Here is a 21,829-nt window from a genome sequence, read left to right on the forward strand (position 1 = left end):
GGTTAGTTTGACGGGGTGACTTCATGACTTCATGAGCTGCGAGATTGAGAGAGAGGAGAGGGCTGAAGAAATGAATATGTCTTGTTTACCCCTCTGATGCCGATGCAAAACCTAACACATAGCGATGGCGTCTGAACGAGACAGCAAAGGAAGAGTCGTAACGTTGCTGCCAGACGCCATCCTGTTCTTCTAGAAGCAGCTAGTCACGTGGACGTCTCAGTCACTTGGAAGTTTAATTGGAGACACATGCGCCACAGACCCTCGCTTAGCTTAGACGGTTCTGATGACACTAGCCACATCCACCAGCCGCACCGCACTTTTCTCGATATTTTGATGGTTCAATTCTCCAATTCTTACTTCCTCTAACCACTTCGCTAAATCTCCCAGCGAACTCGACGTCTCAGTCTCCGCCCAACTTGCGGTTAAATCGATTGATTCTCGTGTTCGATATATCTCAATAACCTCAGTACGTGCTCTCAGCCTGGTAGATATTCTATCAGCGTTACCATCGTCGCATCTCGATCTGGGCTCTAACAGCGGATTTTCTCTCGCAGATTCAAAATGAAGCACCTCGCCGCTTACCTGCTCCTCGCCCTTGCTGGCAACACCTCCCCCTCCGCTGAGGATGTCAAGGCTGTCCTCTCTTCCGTTGGCATTGACGCCGACGAGGAGCGCCTGAACAAGCTCATTGCTGAGCTCGAGGGCAAGGACCTCCAGGAGGTTAGTACACACAGCTCGAAGATTACAGACTGAGAATTTTGGACTGGCGCTGACATCGAATTCTACAACAGCTGATCGCTGAGGGTTCCGCCAAGCTCGCTTCCGTTCCCTCCGGTGGTGCTGCCGGCGCTGCTCCTGCCGCTGGCGGTGCCGCTGCTGGTGGTGCTGCCGCCGCTCCCGCCGAGGAGAAAGAGGAAGAGAAGGAGGAGTCCGACGAGGACATGGGCTTCGGTCTCTTCGACTAAGCGCGTTGATATATACAAGCGCAACAAAAATCATGAGATTTGGTGGGGGAGCAGGAATCTGGCAGTTATTTTCAGTATGGGGAGTATACTCGCCCATTGGTGCCGATCAGTCTGTGTGCCTTCAGGTTTTTCGGATGCAGTTACGAGCACGCATATAAGAGCTGGACAGAGCTTTTAGGCCAATACAGATTATGTGACCCTCCACTAATTCATGTTCATGTTCGACGTAGACTTGTGCATGTAAGCTCAAGATATTGAAGCGTATAAGTACGAGTGAGTGTTTGCCGGGGATAATCTGTTGAACGCAAGTCACAGTATCCTCTTGTCAAAAAGCGCCATCCCTCACAACAAAACTCTTGAATATCAAGATGTTAATCGTACATTTCGTGTCAAATAAGCAAGACTGAAAGTTATCATATAATGATCTGGATGCCTGAAAAATCAGGACAAGGGCGGAGACTGATGGGTATCCCAATCAGTACTAGTGGTTTAGGGTTTGACCTAGTGCGGTCGCTTAGACGAGCCCTCCAGCCCACCTCGCAACCTGAAGCGTAGGCACAAGACTAGCCCCGACGAAGGTCCTTTAGCGACAAGACACGACACGACAACCATATTCCCTTCGCTTTTCGAGTAACGTTCGGAAAGCGACCTTGAGAGGAACATCCGCAAAAATGGCTGACACCGAATACGTGAGTGATATTCCAGGATGTAAATGGTCTTCAATACTTTGTTCGAGAGGAGCTAATGTGAAATCTTTGCTTGCAGAACGCCGAGGAGGCTGCCGGTACGTTGTCGCAGGACACCCTTTCTTCCAATCCCTGTCATACTACAGAAGAGCGCGGAGTGTTGTGGGCTGTTTCGTGATGGAATACTGGAAAGAATCGATGAATCGAGATGGAGACTTAGTGCATAAGAGCGACCGGAGGGATACGACTACGGAGAAATCGGACAACCACACACCGAGGTTAGGATAGACGCGCTGACAGACACTTTCACCGAACAGAGATCAAGAAGAGAAGACAATTCCGCAAGTTCACCTACCGCGGAATTGACCTCGACCAGTATGTTCAGCAAGCTTCCATCCATCCATCCAACCCTGTCACCGGCCAACCACCCGACTCTGAACGAGTGAGGCCATCAACTGTACCATCTTTGCATGGGTCGTCCTTGTCGGAGTCTGGAGTTGAGATACAGGGACGGATTGGAGAACACATGAAGGAACCGTTGTCTGACATGGAATGTGATACAGGCTCCTCGACCTCTCCTCCGAACAGCTCCGCGATGTCGTGCACGCCCGCGCCCGCCGCAGGTTCAACCGTGGTCTGAAGCGCAAGCCCATGGGCCTGATCAAGAAGCTCCGCAAGGCCAAGCAGGAGGCCAAGCCCAACGAGAAGCCCGACCTCGTCAAGACCCACCTGCGTGACATGATCATTGTCCCCGAGATGATCGGCAGCGTCATCGGTATCTACTCCGGAAAGGAGTTCAACCAGATTGAGGTCAAGCCCGAGATGGTTGGCCACTACCTTGGTGAATTCTCCATCACATAGTATGTTCACCTTGCGTCCCCCATATCAGGGGTTCTTTTTGAGTCTGTTCTAACAACCATACAGCAAGCCCGTCAAGCACGGTCGTCCCGGTATCGGTGCCACCCACTCTTCTCGTTTCATTCCCCTCAAGTAAAGAAGAAAAGCTTTCTGGAGTGTTGCGTGGAGGATCGGGCGTACGGATGTGCTGGGAGAACAAAAAAGGGATGGATACCATTTGCGTCCATTTGGGTTCATCAAACTTGTATGTCAAGTGCGGGTCAGCTGTTTGCATCTCAATATAAAGATCTTGTCGCCATGAAACACGAACGAACCAAAGACCAAACGGGATCGTCAAACTTATGATGATGAAGTTTTGCCCCTCCGTTCTGCTTCGGCGGAGGCGGGACTTTCACCTGTTCCTTTCACCTGTTCCTTTCACTGAGGATTAGTTAGGAATGGAAGTCTAATTTACGAAGTCGAATTTCATACGTCTATATCCGTAGGCACGGCGTTACCACTTCTGTAGACATTCGCATACCTGCTCTTGTAGTTTACTGCAGTACCTGGTAATTGTTATTGATCTGTCCAGTTTACCCATCTTTCCTTTTAACTATTGCCTTGACAATTTTGATGGAAATATCAGTGATACTCAACCATCTATCCATTTGAGCTTCACAAAATACTGGGACGGATTCTGACCCAAAACGCACGGCACTACTAGATTCGTTACAAGCCCCTCAGTCTGCACGAATCAAGCCCTCTCCTTCTCCAATGCCTCATTAATAATTTCATCAAGCTCGCTCCACGCTCTCCGCATGGAATGGAGCAACTCGCCAGGACTCCGTCTCAAGCCGTGGTTGTACATCTGCACCGGCCCCTCGGCAAACGCTTTTCTGATTATCTTCTTGAGGGTCGGCACAGCAGAACTCACCTCGAGTTCATCCATGAGATAAAAGAGAACGGATTGCCAGATCGCGGCGCACACGGCAGATGAATCCTTCTTGCCGCTCAACGCCGGCAGCCCCTGCAGCATCATCTCGCTGGCGAGCATCGCAAACACCCACGCGTGCATCTGTCGAGTCGGATGCCCCGGTTCCGGATACACAATGGGATCAATAAGACGGAAGCGGATTGCGGCGTGCACGAATGCCTCGTAGGGTTCGTCCTCTGCGAGAAGACAGGTGATCAGCTCGTCTCGCAGGGCGACCATCGGCTGCCGGGTGATCGGCCACGCAGAGGTTCTGTGTAGGTCCTTCATGACTCGTTTGATCTCATCGGCGGCCTCTGATGGGCTGAGCTGTGGACTACCGACCCGGTTCAAAACATTTGTTGCCGCGCCCTCGGCGTCTTCCAGGACAGAGAGGTCGTGCGGTTCGCCGAGGAAGCGGTCTTCGCGTGTGCTTGTGCCTTTTTGGCACTTGGGACATCGGCATTTGAAGTAGTATCGCTCCGAGAGCTCTTTCTGGCGGATTTTATAGGGGTTCGTGGCGTCGATGTACGAGACGAGAATCTCTTCGCCCTTTTGGATCGGGCGAAGAGCTTTGACGTAAAGGGCGTCGCCATCCGAGCCGACGACGGAATTGTAGTCGCAGCTGTGGTTGACCAGAGCCGCATATGGGTGCAGATAGAACCCCAGACGATCAGCCAGGGGACTGTGAAAGTTGTACGAGTTTAATTCCAGCTTTGGAACGTAATAACCAAGTCAGCTCTCGCCAGGAAATGACATAGAGAAAGAGAGAAAGGTGCAGCCGAACTCACCTTTGCACCATAGTGACATATCGTTTCTTCATCCATAGCACACCCAGAGTACTTCTTGACGGCCTTCGCGGTCAGGGATATCCGCTGCCATTGTTCCCAGTTTTGCGCTTGAATCTCGTCCATATGACTCTCCAGTTTGCGGAAGAGCTCCAGCTCCTCCGTTGGATATTTGCCGCGCTCGCTACGCAGGACCATCCGAAGAATAGCCCTGGCATTGCTCGGAAGCACTCGGGGCATCAACTCCTTGAAAATCCGACATTCGAACGAGTGAGCGAACTTCCAGTCTTTCGCTTGGCAGGTCTATCCCCAGTTAGTGGTGACGCGGACTCGGAAGGACAGAAAGGCATCTGGTAATAACCTTATTACAATACTTCACAACCCGACACCCCGTACAAGCTTTCAACTCGACGTTGGCATCTCTGTTGCAATGATGCTGCCCTAGGCATCCGGAGCAGGTATCCGGCAACCGCTCAGTATCCAAGACTGCCACGAACGGCCTCTGAATGAGCATGACGGTCCCTCCGACCGGGATATCCATCGCAGCAAAGATCCCTGTCCCAGCGCCCGGAGACGGAGCAGGATAGCCTCTGGTGTAGACTGAAGGAACAGGGTTCTCGAATCCCCCTTCCGCGATGTTCTCATTGTCCTGGTTGGGATCCGTGCTGGTGACTGTTTGGTCGAGTAGACGCCTGAGAATATCCTCGTTTAGGGTGTCTTCGGGGACTTTGCGGCTGCCCCGCTGTAAGTCCCTTATAGATGCCATTTCTAGGTCGTCCGATGTTCACGACAAGTTGTGGATAGTTCCAGTTACTCAGACTTTACTCCGTAGATTTGAGATCCAGAAGCCATTATGATGGTAGATCATATGATTTGGGGAGAACTCTAGTTTCGGTAGCCTAGAGCATTTCAATCGAGGGTCCTCTCTCAGCATCCAATTCTTGCGTTTCTATTCCGTGCTGCTTTAATGATATGTGCCGACCTTGTAGTTTGTGAGAAACAAGGCAAATATCAGCAAAACTGAATCAACCGGAGCCGATATCACGTGTTCTCTTCTGGCGACGAAGGTTATTGAAGAGTTGATAAACAGTCGAAATTCTTAAGAATACATACATCTTGAATCATCATATAAAGGCTGATCAAGCTAGGTAACGAATGAAAGTAAAATACAAATCAGATTCTTTTCGCTCAAGCACATAGCCTGCCTACTCAAAAACCATGGTAAATATAACAGAAATATGGAACACCGCAGCATGGCCATGATCCTCATGCCAGGTCCAGACCAAGACCACAAATTCTATCAACACGAAGCCGGATCCTCTACGCCAAACAGGACGGGCTTTTGTTTGCCTGAAAAGAGAACATAAGCCAAAGCGCATGATTAGATCTATAAATAGAACATGACTTTTCCCCTTTTTTCATAGTTTTGATGAGATCGTCGATATTCGGATTTACATCAGCCTGCTGCCAGTGAACTCGGACCAGCTGCGGACCTCAGGGGGAATGCCGTCGGGACGGGGCAGCTTAGCGTTCATGGCCTGAGCGAAGAGAAGAGCGGTCTGGCATAGACGATTAGTAAACGTGACACAGGCGTACTTGGTTAAAGGGAATGGACTGCCACATACCTTGGTCTCCATGAAGAGAGGAACACCGAAGTCGACCGCGTTACGTCTCATAACATAGTCCTCATCCAGGAGGGTCTTGCCACGGGTCTTGGCAAGGTTGAAGCAACCGCGAATGTCGTACTTCTGGAATACCTCACGGAGGGCTCTCTTGTCCTCCTTAGGGAACTCGATCACCTGCACGGAGACCTTGTCCTTGGTAGCGGACTGAAGGTGAGCCTGGACCTCAGGGCTAGCAGCGAAGAACTTGTAGCCGAGAGGGTTGAGGTAGTCAACAATCTGAGCCAAAGCAGGGTTGTTGATGTCACCGCCGAGCAGGATACCCTCGCCGGGCTCGGGCACGCGGAAGTTCATGGTGGACTGGAGAGAAGCCCAGTAGGCCTCAATAAGATCCTTGCCGAAGCAAGCAATCTCACCGGTACTGGCCATCTCGACACCGAGGAAAGGATCGGCACCGGCAAGACGAGTCCAGCTGAACTGGGGAACCTTGGTAGCGAGGTAGTCACGCTTCTCAGTCATAAGATCGACGGGCTCAGGGACATCGCGGCCAACAAGAGCCTTGGTAGCAACGTCAATGAAGTTGGTTCCCAGGACCTTGCTGACGAAGGGGAAGGAACGAGAGGCACGAAGGTTGCACTCGATGACCTTCAGCTGGGGCACAGCACCTTCCTGATCGGCCTTGATTATCTGCATGTTGAAGGGACCGGTGATGTTCCAGGCCTTGGCGACCTTCTCAGCAATCTCCTTGACACGACCCATGACCTTCTCGTCCAGAGAAGCAGGAGGCAGGACCAGAGTAGCATCACCAGAGTGCACACCAGCGGGTTCAACGTGCTCACTGACGGCGTGCAGGAGGAGCTTGCCGTTGGAGGCAACAGCATCGATATCAATCTCCTGAGCACCCTCAATGAACTTGGTGATGACGACGGGGTGGTCGGGAGAGACAGCACTGGCGTTGAGGAGCTTCTCCTTGAGTTCGTCACCACTGTAGATGACGCTCATGGCAGCACCAGACAAGACGTAGCTGGGACGGACCAGGACGGGGTAACCGACAGACTCGGCGAAGCGCTCGGCCTCGGAGACCGAGGTAAGCTCCTTCCAAGCAGGCTGATCAACACCGATGCTGTCCAGGATCTGCGAGAACTTGTGTCTGTCCTCAGCCTTGTCAATGTCCTGAGGATCGGTACCGAGAACGTGGGCACCGCCAGTCTCCTGCAAGCGGAGGGCGATGTTCTGGGGCAGCTGACCACCAACGGACACGACAACACCGCTGGCACTCTCGAGCTCGTAGATATCCATGACACGCTCGTAGCTGAGTTCCTCAAAGTAGAGCTTGTCAGCAGTGTCGAAGTCAGTGGAGTAGGTCTCGGGGTTGTAGTTGATCATGACAGTCTTCTTGCCCATGTTCCTCAGGGAGAGGGTGGCGTTGACTGCACACCAATCGAACTCGACGGAGCTTCCAATACGGTAGACACCGCTTCCGAGAATGATGATACCGTGGTCATCGAAGGTGACATCGTGGGAGGTAGCGTTGTAGGTGGTGTAGAGGTAGTTGGTATCGGCAGGGAACTCAGCGGCCAGGGTATCGATCTTCTTGACCCAGGGTCTGATGCCGAAGCTCTTCCGGCGAGCGCGGACATCGTCCTCGGTGGAACCAACGAGGAGAGCGATCTGTTTGTCAGAGAAACCAAGCTTCTTGGCCTTCAGCATTATCTCCTTCTGGATGCCAAACAGGCTGCCGATCTCCTTGAGCTCGTTGTTGCAATCAACAATGTTCTGGAGCTTGTAGAGGAACCACTTGTCGATCTTGGTCAGCTCATGAACCTTGTCAACCGAATAGTTCTCGTGAAGCATAGCCTGACCAACTGCCAGCCAGCGGCGGTCAGTGGGGTTCTTCAGAACCTCATCCAGGTTCTCAAACTTGTCACCCTGGAAACCGATGAAGCGAGGATCGACCTGGCGAATAGCCTTCTGGAACGACTCCTCAAATGTACGACCGATGGCCATGACCTCACCGACAGACTTCATGGCACTGCCAATGTCGCGCTTGACGTGCTGGAACTTGCTCAGATCCCACCGGGGAATCTTGGTGACGATGTAATCCAGACTAGGCTCGAAGTTGGCAGTAGTAGTCTTGGTGACGGCGTTGGGAAGCTCAGGAAGAGTGTGGCCCAGACCGATCTTCGCAGCAGTGTAGGCAAGAGGGTAACCAGTAGCCTTGGAGGCCAGAGCAGATGAACGAGACAGACGGGCATTGACCTCAATGACACGGTAGTCAAGACCATCAGGCTGCAGAGCGTACTGCACGTTACATTCACCAACGACACCCAGGTGGCGGACGATCTTGATGGCAGCCGTACGGAGCATGTGGTACTCTTCGTCCGAAAGGGTCTGACTGGGAGCAACGACAATACTGTCACCGGTATGGATACCCAGAGGGTCGAAGTTCTCCATGTTGCAGACAGTGATACAGTTGTTAGCAGCATCACGGACGACTTCATACTCGACCTCCTTCCAGCCCTTGAGGGACTTCTCGACCAGGATCTGGGGAGCAAGAGTCAGGGAACGAGAAGCCAAATTCTTCAGCTCCTCAGGGTTCTCAGCGAAACCGGAACCCAGACCTCCGAGAGCGTAAGCCGAACGGACAATGATAGGGTAGCCAACTACTTCAGCAGCCTTCAAAGCCTCGTCAACAGTGTTGACAGCGATGGACTCGGCAATGGGGATGTTGATCTCCTTCAGGGCCTGGGCGAACAGGTCACGGTCCTCACTAGTCTCGAGGGTCCTGATGCTGGTTCCCAGAACTCTGACACCGTAGCGCTCAAAGATGCCCATGCGGTTCATCTGCACACCAAGATTCAGGGCGGTCTGACCACCGAATGACAAAAAGATGCCGTCGGGGCGTTCTCGCTCAATGACGTGAGTCACATATTCGGGGGTAACGGGGAGATAGTACACTTCATCGGCGAGCTTGTGATCGGTTTGGATAGTAGCGATGTTGGGGTTGATCAAGACCGACTTGACACCGGCCTCCTTGAGAGCCTTGAGGGCCTGCGAGCCTGTAGTTATTGAAGAATGCAATGTTAGTCACTTGAATCCTCATTGCTAAACAGTTTTGCTGGCCCTTTTTGTTCTTTTCTCTTTCGTTCCTTTCCATGATGGCGTCTTCCTTGCAGCGGATTCCACATCGACACTGCTTTTGAATACCACGCGCAGAAATACGAGCCAAATTGGAATGCAAGCTAAGTGAATTGCGAGTCGCGTGACCTACCGGAATAATCGAACTCTCCAGCCTGTCCAATACTCAAACCTCCACTACCGATGACAAGGACCTTCTTGACATCGACCAGATTGCTACCGGGCTTGACAACTCCGCTGGCGAGGTAGCTGTCGGCAGAGGGGGGGTTGTTTGACTCCGAGGCCAAGCGAGGAAGGGCGCTGGAGAAGGAACGGAGCTGCTGGGATCGCAATGGCGACGCAACCTTCTGCTGCAATCGCAGACTCGAAGCCGTTGACCGGGCCGTAGTCTGAGCGGAGAAGGTGCGCAAAGCGAAAGCGGAACGACGGGTTTCAGTCAGACATCGCTGACGCAGAAGGGAGGACGTAGCCTGCCCGCATCGAGCGGCGAGGACCATTGCGCACTGCGCTAAGGGAAAATAATAGATATAGAAGACTACCTAGTGCAATAAGCGAGTCAATTGACCACAAGGCGATGACTCTTATTCTGTAATCCCTACTCTCCCGCTTTGTGTCACACACCCAATAGACAGGGGAGGACTAAAGAGGAATAGGAAGGACTGATAGCCTTGGGCCTGACGTACAGGAAGCGATCTAGGAGGAATTGGAGAAACAAGGAGGAGAAGAGAGGAGAGGAGAGAATACGGAGGGAGATAAATGGATGACTCTTAGAGAAGCAGGGTATGAGTCAATGCGTTTTTCTGGAGACGGACAGAGAATCGGAATCGGTCCCAGAGGATTGACCAGAATCTCCCGCCAAAAAAGGTACAAATACCAGAGGTAATTCCTGGTACTAATGATAAGAACTCCGGTGTGCGGAGGCCTTTTTTTTTTTACTTTTCCCTTTTTTACCACTTTACCTCTGCGGTTTTCCTCCCGTTGGCTGTTGCCGTGCCAATTTTGCCCACTTGGTAGTCACCGCCTACAATTACCACCAATCAGAGGATTGCTCAGTGGATGCGGTGGGACTGGGTTGTGCATACCTTAGAGACCACCATCGCAAGTTCCCACTCTTAAGCCTTTCCGAGTTCCTCAGTCGTAGTACGTAGTTTCGAGCCTTCAAGGATCCAGCCAGAGTTGGGGAATAGTTGCTCACTCCAAGTCAATCGCCAAATCATTATCGATTTATCAAAAACGCCACTAATGGCACAATGGGTTGTTTCTGACCATTCAGTAATCTCTTTCGGGAATAGTGCCTTTCCCACCAGAGTCTTACCTTAAGGTAGTTTTGAAGAGTACCTAACTACCTTAGGGACGATCCCAATTGGTATTCCCCTTCTGGTGGCTGGCTCAATGAATTCTGTGTAGTCTTGCTGTGCGCACTCTCAAGTCCCATCATCGTCCTAGGTGCGAATCCTCTCCACAAGTCTGGTGGATGCTGGATCGTCATTGTCTCATTATTTTCATAGAGTCATGTCCTGCGTACGGACTACGGAGTGTTTTGGTTCAATTCCTCTCTCGTCGACGCATTGTCAGAGATAACGACAGGGTCTTTTTCTGAAAATACACGCTGACCTGTCTCCCTCAATTGATGTACGGCGAACTTAGGCTATTTATTATTTTCATTTGACTGTTGTTATCCTTCACAAACCACTTCCTGGAAAATTTTCATGGATGGCCGATCAATACTGTTCCTGGAGCCCAGTTCGCTTCCGCTTCCTTGCTACTGGCAGCTTGGCGTGAAATTGCGGATATCGGAGGGTCCTCATGTTCCAATCCTGGATAGAGGAGCTGAATGATCAACTTGACTGGCTCTTCTGTCCTACCCTTCCGGGCCGGTATCATAACTTTATTTGCAAATCATATTTCCAAGACAAACGCCCCATTAAGGAACAATTGAGGTTCAGAGTGTGATATTATGACATTCTAGATGTATACATCAGATGGAAACATAGTAATTCGGTGTATGTAGCGCTCCCTTCATGCAATCACTCAGCTATACCCATTTGCCCATTGAGCTTGGCCCATGGACCTCTGGGTTGCTTTAGTGATCGGGTTGCCCTCGTGCGAGACCAGGTCGAGCGAGCCTCAGAGGCCCAGATGTCATTCGAGTCCTCTTCTGATGACTGCGGATCTCGCAAGGTCTCCTCGAGGTCCTGATTCAACATGTTGTACACCTCCTGCAGTACATGTTCTGCGTCTGTAGCCGTCTCCTGGCACTCTGCCAGCTTCTCTTCGACGTACTGGTGCTCGTTTGTCGCTGCCGCTTCGGACGCGAAGGCCCATGATTCAGCCAAGGTAACAGCTTCGTCAGGTTTCGGCAAACCAGTCGCGCTCGTCGCATGCCTCGAACTGATGTGCTTGAAACGTGGTTGATGAGTCAAGAGGGGATACTCCGGAAGGAGATGACTCTCATCACTCAAGCGATTTAGAATACGGAGAGTCGCCGACCTTTCCTTGGTCAGCAACCCCGATAAGTAGTTCTTCTGCAGAGCCAATGCTCGCTGGGTCTTAGATAGTGGAAGAAGATTCTCGCTTGCAAAAGACAGAACCTCGAACGGGTCCAGTGAAGATCGATCCCCAATTGCGAGCTTCCCTAGGTCGACCGATTGGCGTGACGGCTTCGTAGATGCCATTGCGACAGGCTGACAAACCCGAGAAGCAGCATCCAACAAGCCCTTACGTGCTTCCACGTAGGCAACATACTGCGCCGTAATTTGTGCCTTTTGGTCTTCGACCAACCGAGCGGACTCCTCGATCTCCTCGGGGGAAAGATCCTGCACTGGAGCATCGTCGGCGTTACCCACGCTCACTAATTTCTCCTCGACCCATTGCACCAGCTCATCCCGAGTCCGCTGCAGGGCCGCGACTTTGACTGCTGGTGGTACATCTTTACTGTCCGACGCGAGCTTCGACTTCAAGCCCTCCAGCAGATTTCTCTCTCGGTCCAGTTGCGCCTTGGCACGGATCACTGCCCTTTCCAGTTTATGTACCAAGCCTTCAATGCCATTGTCTGCGTCACGTCCCGTCGATTTGAATTCCTCGTCGGACTCCTCCAAAGACACTATTTGCTGGCCTTGGCTCGTTAGGTCACCGATGCGCTCGGAGATATTCGAGTCTCGTTCTTTGAGCTCTTGTAGATAGTGCTGAAAGACCTGCAACTTCGCATGCCGACGGCGATCACGAAGCAGTCGGAGGTATGCCTGTAGTTCTGAATTGTGGTCGATAGATGGACATCCGGTCTTTGAACCTTTTGTTCTCGCTTTTGCCGCCGCAACTTTCTCCGTCAATGAATGATACTCCTTCCGCGCGGCCAGATTCGCCTGAAGTGCTTGCAAGTATTCCTTCCTCAGCCCGCTCAACTCTGCCGGGATTCGCTTGACATTGACCACGGCATCTTGCGGTACGCAAAGGGTAAGATGAGATTGGAAATGACAATTGGGATTTTCGGAGTCATCATCCGCGAAATCTACTTGCGAACGAAGGTAGTAGGTCAAAGCCTGTCGGATGCGGAGCGCTTCCTGGCGAGCTCTGATGTAGGGGGCCAACGGCCTGGCAAAAGGAGGAAAATCGGTCGGGATATCAGCTTCAGTTCGATCAGCCATGGCGAGTGATTCGCTCAGGAGCTACAGGCGAACTCTGACGTCAACATAGAATTTCCATGGATTGTTGAATATCAAAGCCGATCCTCCTTGCGCTCTTCTGACTTACCTGTTTCCTGCCCAATTACTCGCATCTTCAATTGTTGTTTGTTTTGTTGTTGCTGGAGGTTGTAGATCCTGTTATGTAAGCAGATACATACTGTTTTGCTCAATTGGCTAGAGCAGCCGATCTCCTCACGCTGCTACGAGACATGGGGACTTGAGAAGGTACTTTAATTAATCTATGGAGTATAAGATTGCGCCCTCTTTGTGATACAGTGTATACTGGTTTTCCTTGTTTTGAGCACAATGATCCGTAGCTCACTGTGACGGACAGTGCACTCGTCTGTGAGCGTCTCAGCTATATAGACCACAGAAGTAAGGGATATACTCAATTATCTACCTGCCGCAACCCATCCAGGCAACCAAGTGTGTTCACGGATTCAAAATGGAATTTCCCATAAGCGTAGAGAGCTTGAGAAGGATTCAGACTCTCGGTGGTCATTCTCATGTGTCCCAACTATTCATTGACACATTGGATACTTTCCAGAGGCGGGGAATATATTATGTTGACAGATGGGTCAAAATGCTTCAACATCAATCGTTGAAGCCAGCTACTCACTATCAGCAAGAAGCTTCTGATTATATCATGTCTGACAAATGAGATGTCATTATGCTGATGGACGGTTCTCTTCGACCGGTTCGGAATGCACACGATCTGACAAGGATGCAAATGGGAGATGACACCTCAACTACCTCTCGAGAGGTATGTACTCTCGCTTCGACTGGCTAGGCACAGCGTTTGGACTCCCAGAGAAGTTGGCATACTGGCCTACTTGCGATGTCCACACCGTCTCTTTCTTGACGATCACAGATCCTATCATTGCTTGAGAGTTAGCCATCTATTTGTAGTTGCTTCAGACATCAAGTACAGGTACTTCTGTGAAGCTGACCGCACTGACCTACAGAATGCAGTATATGAATGCTGATTAACTCCACGAATGTGAGCGGACACCTTTTATCATCAATGAACTATGAAGCTCCACAGGCTCGAAGGTAAATTTGGCGACACCCACCATATCTGGTATGTTTTGAGCTCATTCTTCTGGAATTTCAATCAAGGGGTTGCCTTGCTTCCAGGCTTTCAGCGTCCTCGCTTCGAAGCCCCTCTTGACCCTCCATCTTCGTTCGTCCAGTTTACTGTTCTCAGAACAGCTCCTTTCCGCAGAGGTTTTGGATATTACTGCGACTTGCCGCCTCTATATAGTTTCCAAAGCTCCCCGCTTTAACTGACAGCCCTTCATTAAAGAGACGTGTGTCCAGGAAATAAGCATGCCAGTAGATCCGAGTCCTGTTTCTACCTCTTCCCCAACTTCACGCCGCCGTGCCGCAACTGCAACGCAGCCGTCCACAATCCCGGCCGTTATCTTTCGACGGCCCTCGCAGGGAATGGGCAACCCCGTCGTCTCTCTCCCTCAGACAACATATGAAGGAAGCTCAATGCCAGGGTTGGGAGAAAGCGGTGCTGCAGGAGTAGTGTCACGTAAGAAACTGGCTGGACCTATTCCAAGGAAAGCATCACACTGAGAATTGGCAAGCTCCGCTGCGACATCCAAAGCCCCTTACGCCATCAGACCTCCACTCCTTGGTTGAGCGGGAGCAAGAAGCGATGGTAAGTACAGGCATTCTCAAAGCAACGCTGCACCGTTCTGACACCATGAGCTTGTTTGCAGGTAAACCGGCTTTCCAGAGAGCTTTCTTTGCTACGCCAGCAAACAGCCTCTGCTGCATCCACCGCCTCCTCCACTTCCACAACACTCAATGACCCATTGGATGCATATCACAGTTCACCGTACTTAGTTAGCTCAGCACATCCGACAGCCTCGCGGCGACATCGCTCCTCGTCGAGTCTAAGCTCGTCTTATGTCCCAGTAGTTCAAGGATCGAGAACAGGAAATGGAACCGCAATTGCACGATCTCGAGAGCCCAGTTTGTCACTTCCATCGGCACGTCCAAACGACCTTTCAAGGTCAGCTCGTGCCTTGTCCATCACATCGCGGCAGCCGGATCAAGTCCTGCCATCCTTGGCTGCATTGATACAGCCGCAACCACAACAACAAGGCGACAATGTGTCAAGCAACGTCCCCGGACCTCATCCGAACGCTCGTCAGAGGTCTTTCTCTCCGCAACAAGTACCAGCTGTTGGCAATCCACCTCGCCAGGAAGTACTGGCCCAGCGAGGAGAGTTGGAAGCTATCAAGCGAGAGAACGAGGCTCTGCGTCGTCGCATACGGGACCTCGAGCTTGTTGTTAAGAAATATCGAGAACGCGAAGTGACCTCTCCGGAACAGCCAACAAACGACCATGAGCCCACATTGAGACTGGGAAAACTGGCTATTTCCTCCAGGGACGACGCGAAGGATGGTTCTTGATTAGCCTTAGAACTAGCTAGGACGCTTGGATAGTAAATGTATCAACTAATGTTGAATTCACAACCATCTGACTCTCCCTTCATTCCTTCTTCTATTTGATTCTGCCGGCTTTACTAGACATTAATTAACAAATTGCATGCTAGCCATCTATTTTTATCGACTGTCAAACTCGACTTCTTTCACATGCGCGACCAAAGCTACTCCACCGTGGCGGTGCACGCAACCCCTCACAACGTCATATGTGGCGCAATCATGAGCTAGGCTGCACGCTGAAATAAATACACCTGTTGTCGCCTTCTATCTTTCACATTCGATCATCCTACAGGTTTCTGTGAAATATTGCAAAGCCATATCTACTCAAGCACATACTTTCAATTCATCTCGACCTATCACTCAATCAAAATGTCGGAACGTAGCACTGTCCATGTGTCGGGAATTTCACCCGCCACCACTGATAAGGAGGTCAAGGACTTCTTCAGCTTCTGGTATGACAGTCTTTCACCGCAACCTCTTGGCTAGCTTGCTAATATTTGCTATTTACTAATAGTGGAAAAATTACTTCGATCTCTGTGACTCCAGTGTCCGGCGAGAAGGATGCGACCAAGTCCGCAACGGTGACGTTTGAGAAAGAAGCGTAAGGCTACCCCGCACTGTCCACGCCATCGAAATCTGGTCATGCCACACACTTTTTCCTATTATTCTTCAAAATGGAACTGGAACTTGAACTAACGACCTTCTAGAGCAGCAAAGACCGCCTTGCTGTTGGATCAAACCCAGTTGGGTCCCTCCACGGTGCATGTCACCGCCGCTCACACCATTGATGAGATCGCCGGAGACCATGCCGCCAGCGCCGGGGAGGCCAAGGACGAGAACAGCGAGGACCTCGAGCAAGAGGACAAACCCAAGTCCCGGATTGTCGCTGAGTACCTTGCCCACGGCTACGTGATCAGCGACAACGCCATCCAGCAGGCCATCGCCCTGGACAAGAAGCACGGCTTCTCCTCCCGCTTCACATCGGCCCTGACCAACTTTGACCAGAAGTACCATGCCACCGATCGTGCCAAGGGGATCGACGAAAGCTACAAGATCACCGACAAGGCGACCAGTGGCTGGCGCGGTCTCCAGTCGTACTTCGAGAAGGCTTTGGATACCCCATCGGGCAGGAAGCTCCGCGAGTTCTACGCGCAGACCGACAAGCAGGTGCGCGACATCCACAACGAGGCCCGCAGACTCGCAGAATTGAAGAGCGGAAAGCAGACACACGAGGATGCTCCTGCTGCGGCTGGTGCAGAGGGTGCCAACGTTGCTCCTAGCGCTGCGCCGACATCGCAACCGGCGGGTGCTGCACCCCCCGCTGAGCCAAAGGCGTGATTGGGAATATACTGATTAAGCAACATCTGATTTGTTTTTGTCGTTCGAGGCTGATTCTTTGTTCTTACTGAAATTCCCCAGTATCTGGTGTTTCACGGCAATTCATGACAATTAATTTCATCAGAAGAGTTTTGTAATCGCAGTCACTACCGCCCCCTTTCTGTACTTAACACCCCTTGAAAAACTTTTTCATCATGCACACAATCAAATAATTCTTCTTAGGAGGAGAATACTCATTCAATAATCATAGGTTTCATTCACACATCAAGTGGAGTCTAAAAATACATCATACAGATTTCCCTTCCGCCCTATCAATGTACCTTCGAGTACTTGGCCGCCTCAATATCCTCAAGCGGATGCTTGGGGTTACTCTCCAGCTTCGAATCCTTGGTCTCATTCGACTCACGCTGCGAGTGCTGCGGGTCGCCACGAAGCTCGGGCTGGGTCTTGCCCGCCGAGGGGGGGTCCTGCTGCTGGGCGCCGGACTGGGTTTCAGGAGGAGGGGACTGACGGCCGGAGTGTTGTGCGGACATTTTGCTCTGGGAAACCGGTTATAAATTGGAATCCATGATTCATTGGGAAGGGGGGAGTAGAGGACTTACGGTGTTCGGTGGAGGAATTGGAGGATGTGTCAATGGTAGGTATCAGATTGCAATGGAGTGGATGGTTTGATGGTTTGACCGTTTTTGATGATTTGGTAGTGTGAGGGATATCTGGAAAGATACCTACCTAGCCTTTTAAGTGTAGACGACTTGCGCTAAAACGCTATGAAGAGCTGGAGACAGGGTCACCTTGTTGGGATTCATCATCATGACGTCTGGGATGGGGCCCACTGTTATCATCAACTTGTTGCTGGAAGTACTTCTGCTAGTGCTAGTACGAGGGGTAATTCGTACATAAAACACGTACTGAGTTATAAGGAACAGCTATATAACACGCAGTCTTCGGTCCGTGCTGCAATTGAAAGAACTGATGGAGCACTGTCAGTTCTGGATGCATTGTTGACCGCTTGACTCTGTCTACATTGTACCTCTCTAGCAGGCATGATTTCAGATATGGCGTCATAGGCCTGTTCATTTGTGCTGTTTGCACTTAGATCACGTGCAGCATTGGGTCCGTGGATTCAATGCCTCAGCCAATAATGATTGGGAAATATTTGGAAATTCCTTCTTTAATCATATGTAGAATGCATCTCATTTCGCTCATGCCAAAGCATAACATGAACTTAAGCCAAGTGCCTGGATTAACAGGGGGGAATCTGATTCTGTGCAGTACATGTATGCAGGGGGAAATGGAGTCAAATCACAATGGTGGGACTTTTGTGTAGAGATATCATGGTGACAATTATAGATGAACCAAGATGGCCATGACAGCATTCAGACAAAGAAAATGAAAACGATCTAAACGACAAAAAAAATGGGGCAAGGAAAAACGAGCACTTGCGGCGTGAGAGCCCTATTCAATCCAGGCGCCTGCTTGAAAACAGCCAAAGCCCAAGAGCGTAGACAAAACGGCCATCCAGACTGCCATGGCATGTTCTTACATCATCAATGTGGAAGATTCAGCAACTGCCGACTGGTTCATTTCGTCGACGGGCCGAACATCTCTTCTTTTCTATTTTTTATTTTGATTCTGCTGCAAGTCGTGTCTCATTGGGTGCCGTTAGCCTGAACTCCAGCAGCAGCAGCTTCCGCGTTAGCTGCTGCCATGGCCTTGGCATCAGCCTCGTGGAAGACAGCCTGAATGATCTGCTGTTCCTCAGGGCTCAAAATCTTCGTGAGATTCTCATAAAGCTGTGGCTGTTCCTGTTGAAGGCCTAGTAGGGAGTCCGAAGTTAGTCAAAGCGCACCATACCACATCAGGGGAAGACAGCATACCCATGAATACGTGCTTGAACATGCCGTACGGCTCAATCTTGTCCAGTGGCGTCTCAAGCAAACTCTCCTCATCCAGCTCGTCATCATCGTCGTCAGCAAAGGAGCCGAACTTCTGTGCCTGGAAAATACGGTTAGTGTGACTTTCTCAAGACTAAGATCATGATGCGACTCACCTCCTGGTTCAGGAAATCAAGGTAGGCGGCACTCTCGTCAGGAACGTCGCCCTCTGTTGCCCCCTCGAGCTCATCCCCTTCGGTCCACTCGACCTCGCCGTCCCAGTCATTCTCCTCGTCATCCTCTTCACCTTCGTCATCGTATGTGAAGTCAGACTCTTTCGTGGCGTCCTCGCGGCCTTTCAGAAGCTTAGTAAGATTCAGCTGTAAAAGAAGTCGGGCACTTACTCTTGATTGCTGCAGGCAGGGTCTGGAAGAGTCTGGTGACTCCCTGAAGGAGTCTAGGCCAACCTTGCTGCACACTGGCAGGAACGTCTCCAGCCTTCAGAGTGAGCAAAGAGCTGATCGCTGCAATCGACAGCTTCTTGTCGTGAACACGTCTGAAGTTGTCAATGTGGGAGAACCACGTGCTGAAGAACTTGTTCGTCCAGCCCTTGGATTCCAGAACTTGCAGACTGAGGGCAGGGTTGTAGTAAATGGCGTTGATTACCATCTCCATCAGGTGAAGACGGTAGGACTTCGTCCTAGCCTCCCCAGCCTCAATGACGCACATTGGGAGCTCAATGAAGAGAGGGATGTACTGGTCAATATAGCCGCGCAGATTCAACATCACGGTCTCCGCGAGTTTGCACCCACATATCCGGTCGACACCGCCGACTTTCTCGTCCCTGAAGATATCCTCGACCATGCCAACGACGGCCGCAAGGTATGCAGGGTTCTGAACCAGCATCTCTGAGCCATAGGCGACGTAGTTGTCAAGTGCAGGCAGCATATCTTCCAGATACAACTCGGCACCTGCTTTGAAGGTCTTGTGAATAAGCTCAAAAGCCTGCCACATTGTAGGTGAGATGGATTTCGAGGCGAAGGTGCAGCTGTCAATGATCTCAAAGACCTCGTTATAGAGGTCGTAAAGCTTGTTCTCAAGCGTGATGCTGATAACAGGCATGAGAATCGTCTCAAGATGCAGGAGCACATCAGGCGTGCTCTCGAGAGTCAATATGAGCGTTCCAATGGTCTGCAGTACACCCAAAGCAGTGATGCTTTTATCGTCCAAAAAGTCTCCATAAGTGTCCTCTTCGCCCTTGGCAGCGTTTCGCTCCAGCAATTCGCCAACGATACGCATGTACGTATCACGGAGTTGTTCGCTGAGAGCCACAGCAAACGGCGTCAATTCAGCCGAGAAAACTTCGACAAAGTCCTCCATGACATTGGCCAGAGCGTCCACGTCGACCTCGTTGGCGAGCTTGAGTAGCTGCTGCATGATCTGGGGAATATTTTGCTGCATCGATGTTCTGATAATGTCATGACGAATGAGAGGCTGCAGAGCAAGAGCGGCCTCCACTCGGACGGGAAGTTCAGGATCGGTCATGGATTCCAAGATATTCCGGTAGATGATCATGAGGTTGTTGGGGTCCTGGAAATCGAGCTGCTCGAACTTCTCCAGAGTGTCGCAGGCACGAGCTCTGAGGAAGCCATGAGGACTGCGGAATTCGGGGAAAACGTGACGAACGAAGAAGTATTCGACCTGGTTGGCGATGGGACTCTTCTTGCCCAAAATGACAGTGGCCAGTGAACCGATCATGCGAAGAGCACCTTCCTTCTCTCGGGGCAGCTTCTGATCGTCCGGAGCAGATTCATACTTGCTGACGATGCTGTTGACGAACGTAAGGATCGAGAAAGTCTGCTTCTTCCGGTTCTTCGTGAGCGCGACCAAGAAATTCGTGGCCGCAACATCTGGCGCCGAAACTTCTTCGTAAAAGTTCAACTTCCGGTGGAGATATTCCGAGGGGTCGGTTTCGAACAGCTCAATATCCTCGTCTGATTGGCACATGATCGGGAATATGAAGTGAGCGATTAAGTTGTCCATGTGCGGCTTCAGGTGCTCCCACATCGCCTTAGGCTTGACACACTCTTCCAGGAAGATCAAGGTGTAGGCAAGAGCAGGGTTGCTGAGCCACTGTCCCTTTGACACCCACTTGTCAATCTCCTGCAAATATCCCTTGAGAATCTCCGGAGCAAAAGTGCTGATGAACGTCTTCGCATATTGGGAGTAATCTGGGGTGCTAGACTTGGTCATTGTGGTGGGATTTCCGTATCTAGGGACGCCCGTAAATAAATTGTTCGTCGTCAAACAAAAAACAGAAGAAACATTCACTCACCTGATGAACAGACGGTTCAAGTTGGCATACGACCATTTCTTGCACTTCCACCAATGATTGAGTTCCCTCTCTTCCTTGGATTCCATCATGGAGTTGGCAGGAGGCTGCTTGGCAATGATTCTCAGGAAGAGTGTGCACCAGTCGACAGTCGCTTGGTGGCTTTGAAGATGAGGCGAAAGCTCGAACTATAATCACCAACAGTCAGCCCTTACCCCTTTCCCGCAGCAGTTGCATTTGATTTCCGGGTCACCCACATAAATAGCATGTTTGTAGGACTTGACAACAATCCGGAGCATTTCAGCGGCCTCCAGGCTTTCCTCGTCGACCAATTTCAAGCCAATGTTCAGGAGCTGAGGAAATGAGTGCTCAACAATCTTGTCGAATTCCTCCCTCTTCTCTCCGGCCTTGAATCTGTAAACACGGCAGATAGCCAGCAGACATTGTAGACCAGCGTAGACGGAGCTCGCATCGTTGGTGCCCAGCAACTGAAGGGTAATATCGAGAAAACCCGGCCACTGCTCAGGGAAATCATGCTGAAGGATCTTTTGGAGGACAGGTACCAGCTGTGCGCGGACATTGGGAGGCGTCGATGCGAGTGCTGGGATCAGCCTCTCTCGGAAGCCGGGCTTTTCAGCCTCTGGAATCGGTGCGCGCAGGGGGCTGTCTTCGACGGGCGACCATCCGCGATTGATTCTGTTCTTCAGGTAGACACCGGCTGCAGTAATTACTCATCATCAGTTATGTTCAGAGAAAGGCCGATATTCGATCGATCTTCAGGGGCCCGAATAAAAAAAAAAAAAATTTCTCGGACATCCAGCCGGGTCAACATACCCGAAAGTTGAACAGCATTGTTCTGCTCCCCCTGCAAAATATCGAGAAGCGCATTTATGAAGCCGGGTTGTGTCTCAGCCTAGATAATGACCAGTATTAGATTTATGTCAGAGAAATTCACTGTCAAGCCTCATTCCGGAGTCCTCTCCCCACATACATATTTTAAATCCAATTCAGCTTGGCGTCGATTATCCGCATTTGCGTCGAGAGTAGACTGGATGCGGTCTCGGAGAGCTGCAACATCCATTTCGCACCAACAACAGACCCCTGGAAACAAAAATCAAAAACTCCGAATAGAAG

At 51.0% G+C, this 21,829-nt stretch overlaps 9 protein-coding genes across 9 annotated transcripts; 4 read left to right on the top strand and 5 right to left on the bottom strand.

The window, feature by feature from the left end:
• Positions 1-561: 561 nt before the first annotated feature.
• On the top strand, positions 562-965 carry aspf8 (ribosomal protein P2; the record flags this gene model as incomplete). The annotated part of the gene is made up of 2 exons (XM_043265954.1): positions 562-720; positions 792-965. 2 exons carry the CDS (start codon positions 562-564, stop codon positions 963-965), a joined length of 333 nt encoding a protein of 110 aa, XP_043121889.1.
• Positions 966-1,636: 671 nt separating this feature from the next.
• On the top strand, positions 1,637-2,645 carry Aspvir_000822 (40S ribosomal protein uS19; the record flags this gene model as incomplete). Its single annotated transcript, XM_043265955.1, has 5 exons — positions 1,637-1,654; positions 1,731-1,749; positions 1,969-2,026; positions 2,215-2,511; positions 2,576-2,645. 5 exons carry the CDS (start codon positions 1,637-1,639, stop codon positions 2,643-2,645), a joined length of 462 nt encoding a protein of 153 aa, XP_043121890.1.
• A 597-nt stretch (positions 2,646-3,242) lies between these two features.
• On the bottom strand, positions 3,243-5,012 carry Aspvir_000823 (S-adenosylmethionine-dependent methyltransferase; the record flags this gene model as incomplete). The annotated part of the gene is made up of 3 exons (XM_043265956.1): positions 3,243-4,172; positions 4,250-4,549; positions 4,608-5,012. The coding sequence occupies 3 exons, from the start codon at positions 5,010-5,012 to the stop codon at positions 3,243-3,245; spliced, it is 1,635 nt and encodes a 544-aa protein (XP_043121891.1).
• Positions 5,013-5,697: 685 nt separating this feature from the next.
• Aspvir_000824 (carbamoyl-phosphate synthase (glutamine-hydrolyzing) CPA2) lies at positions 5,698-9,503 on the bottom strand (the record flags this gene model as incomplete). Its single annotated transcript, XM_043265957.1, has 3 exons — positions 5,698-5,805; positions 5,872-8,927; positions 9,140-9,503. The coding sequence occupies 3 exons, from the start codon at positions 9,501-9,503 to the stop codon at positions 5,698-5,700; spliced, it is 3,528 nt and encodes a 1,175-aa protein (XP_043121892.1).
• A 1,530-nt stretch (positions 9,504-11,033) lies between these two features.
• On the bottom strand, positions 11,034-12,650 carry Aspvir_000825 (uncharacterized protein; the record flags this gene model as incomplete). Its single annotated transcript, XM_043265958.1, has 1 exon — positions 11,034-12,650. The coding sequence occupies one exon, from the start codon at positions 12,648-12,650 to the stop codon at positions 11,034-11,036; it is 1,617 nt and encodes a 538-aa protein (XP_043121893.1).
• A 1,368-nt stretch (positions 12,651-14,018) lies between these two features.
• Aspvir_000826 (uncharacterized protein) lies at positions 14,019-15,118 on the top strand (the record flags this gene model as incomplete). The annotated part of the gene is made up of 3 exons (XM_043265959.1): positions 14,019-14,229; positions 14,285-14,358; positions 14,420-15,118. The coding sequence occupies 3 exons, from the start codon at positions 14,019-14,021 to the stop codon at positions 15,116-15,118; spliced, it is 984 nt and encodes a 327-aa protein (XP_043121894.1).
• Positions 15,119-15,520: 402 nt separating this feature from the next.
• vip1 (putative actin cytoskeleton protein (VIP1)) lies at positions 15,521-16,489 on the top strand (the record flags this gene model as incomplete). The annotated part of the gene is made up of 3 exons (XM_043265960.1): positions 15,521-15,603; positions 15,666-15,752; positions 15,859-16,489. 3 exons carry the CDS (start codon positions 15,521-15,523, stop codon positions 16,487-16,489), a joined length of 801 nt encoding a protein of 266 aa, XP_043121895.1.
• A 311-nt stretch (positions 16,490-16,800) lies between these two features.
• Aspvir_000828 (uncharacterized protein) lies at positions 16,801-17,022 on the bottom strand (the record flags this gene model as incomplete). The annotated part of the gene is made up of 1 exon (XM_043265961.1): positions 16,801-17,022. One exon carries the CDS (start codon positions 17,020-17,022, stop codon positions 16,801-16,803), a length of 222 nt encoding a protein of 73 aa, XP_043121896.1.
• A 1,116-nt stretch (positions 17,023-18,138) lies between these two features.
• Aspvir_000829 (putative nonsense-mediated mRNA decay protein (Nmd5)) lies at positions 18,139-21,776 on the bottom strand (the record flags this gene model as incomplete). Its single annotated transcript, XM_043265962.1, has 8 exons — positions 18,139-18,305; positions 18,367-18,484; positions 18,540-18,718; positions 18,768-20,635; positions 20,699-20,883; positions 20,953-21,413; positions 21,530-21,608; positions 21,687-21,776. 8 exons carry the CDS (start codon positions 21,774-21,776, stop codon positions 18,139-18,141), a joined length of 3,147 nt encoding a protein of 1,048 aa, XP_043121897.1.
• Positions 21,777-21,829: the final 53 nt, after the last annotated feature.

Source organism: Aspergillus viridinutans, assembly GCF_018404265.1.
Source record: "Aspergillus viridinutans IFM 47045 DNA, scaffold_1, whole genome shotgun sequence".
NCBI lineage: Eukaryota > Fungi > Ascomycota > Eurotiomycetes > Eurotiales > Aspergillaceae > Aspergillus > Aspergillus viridinutans.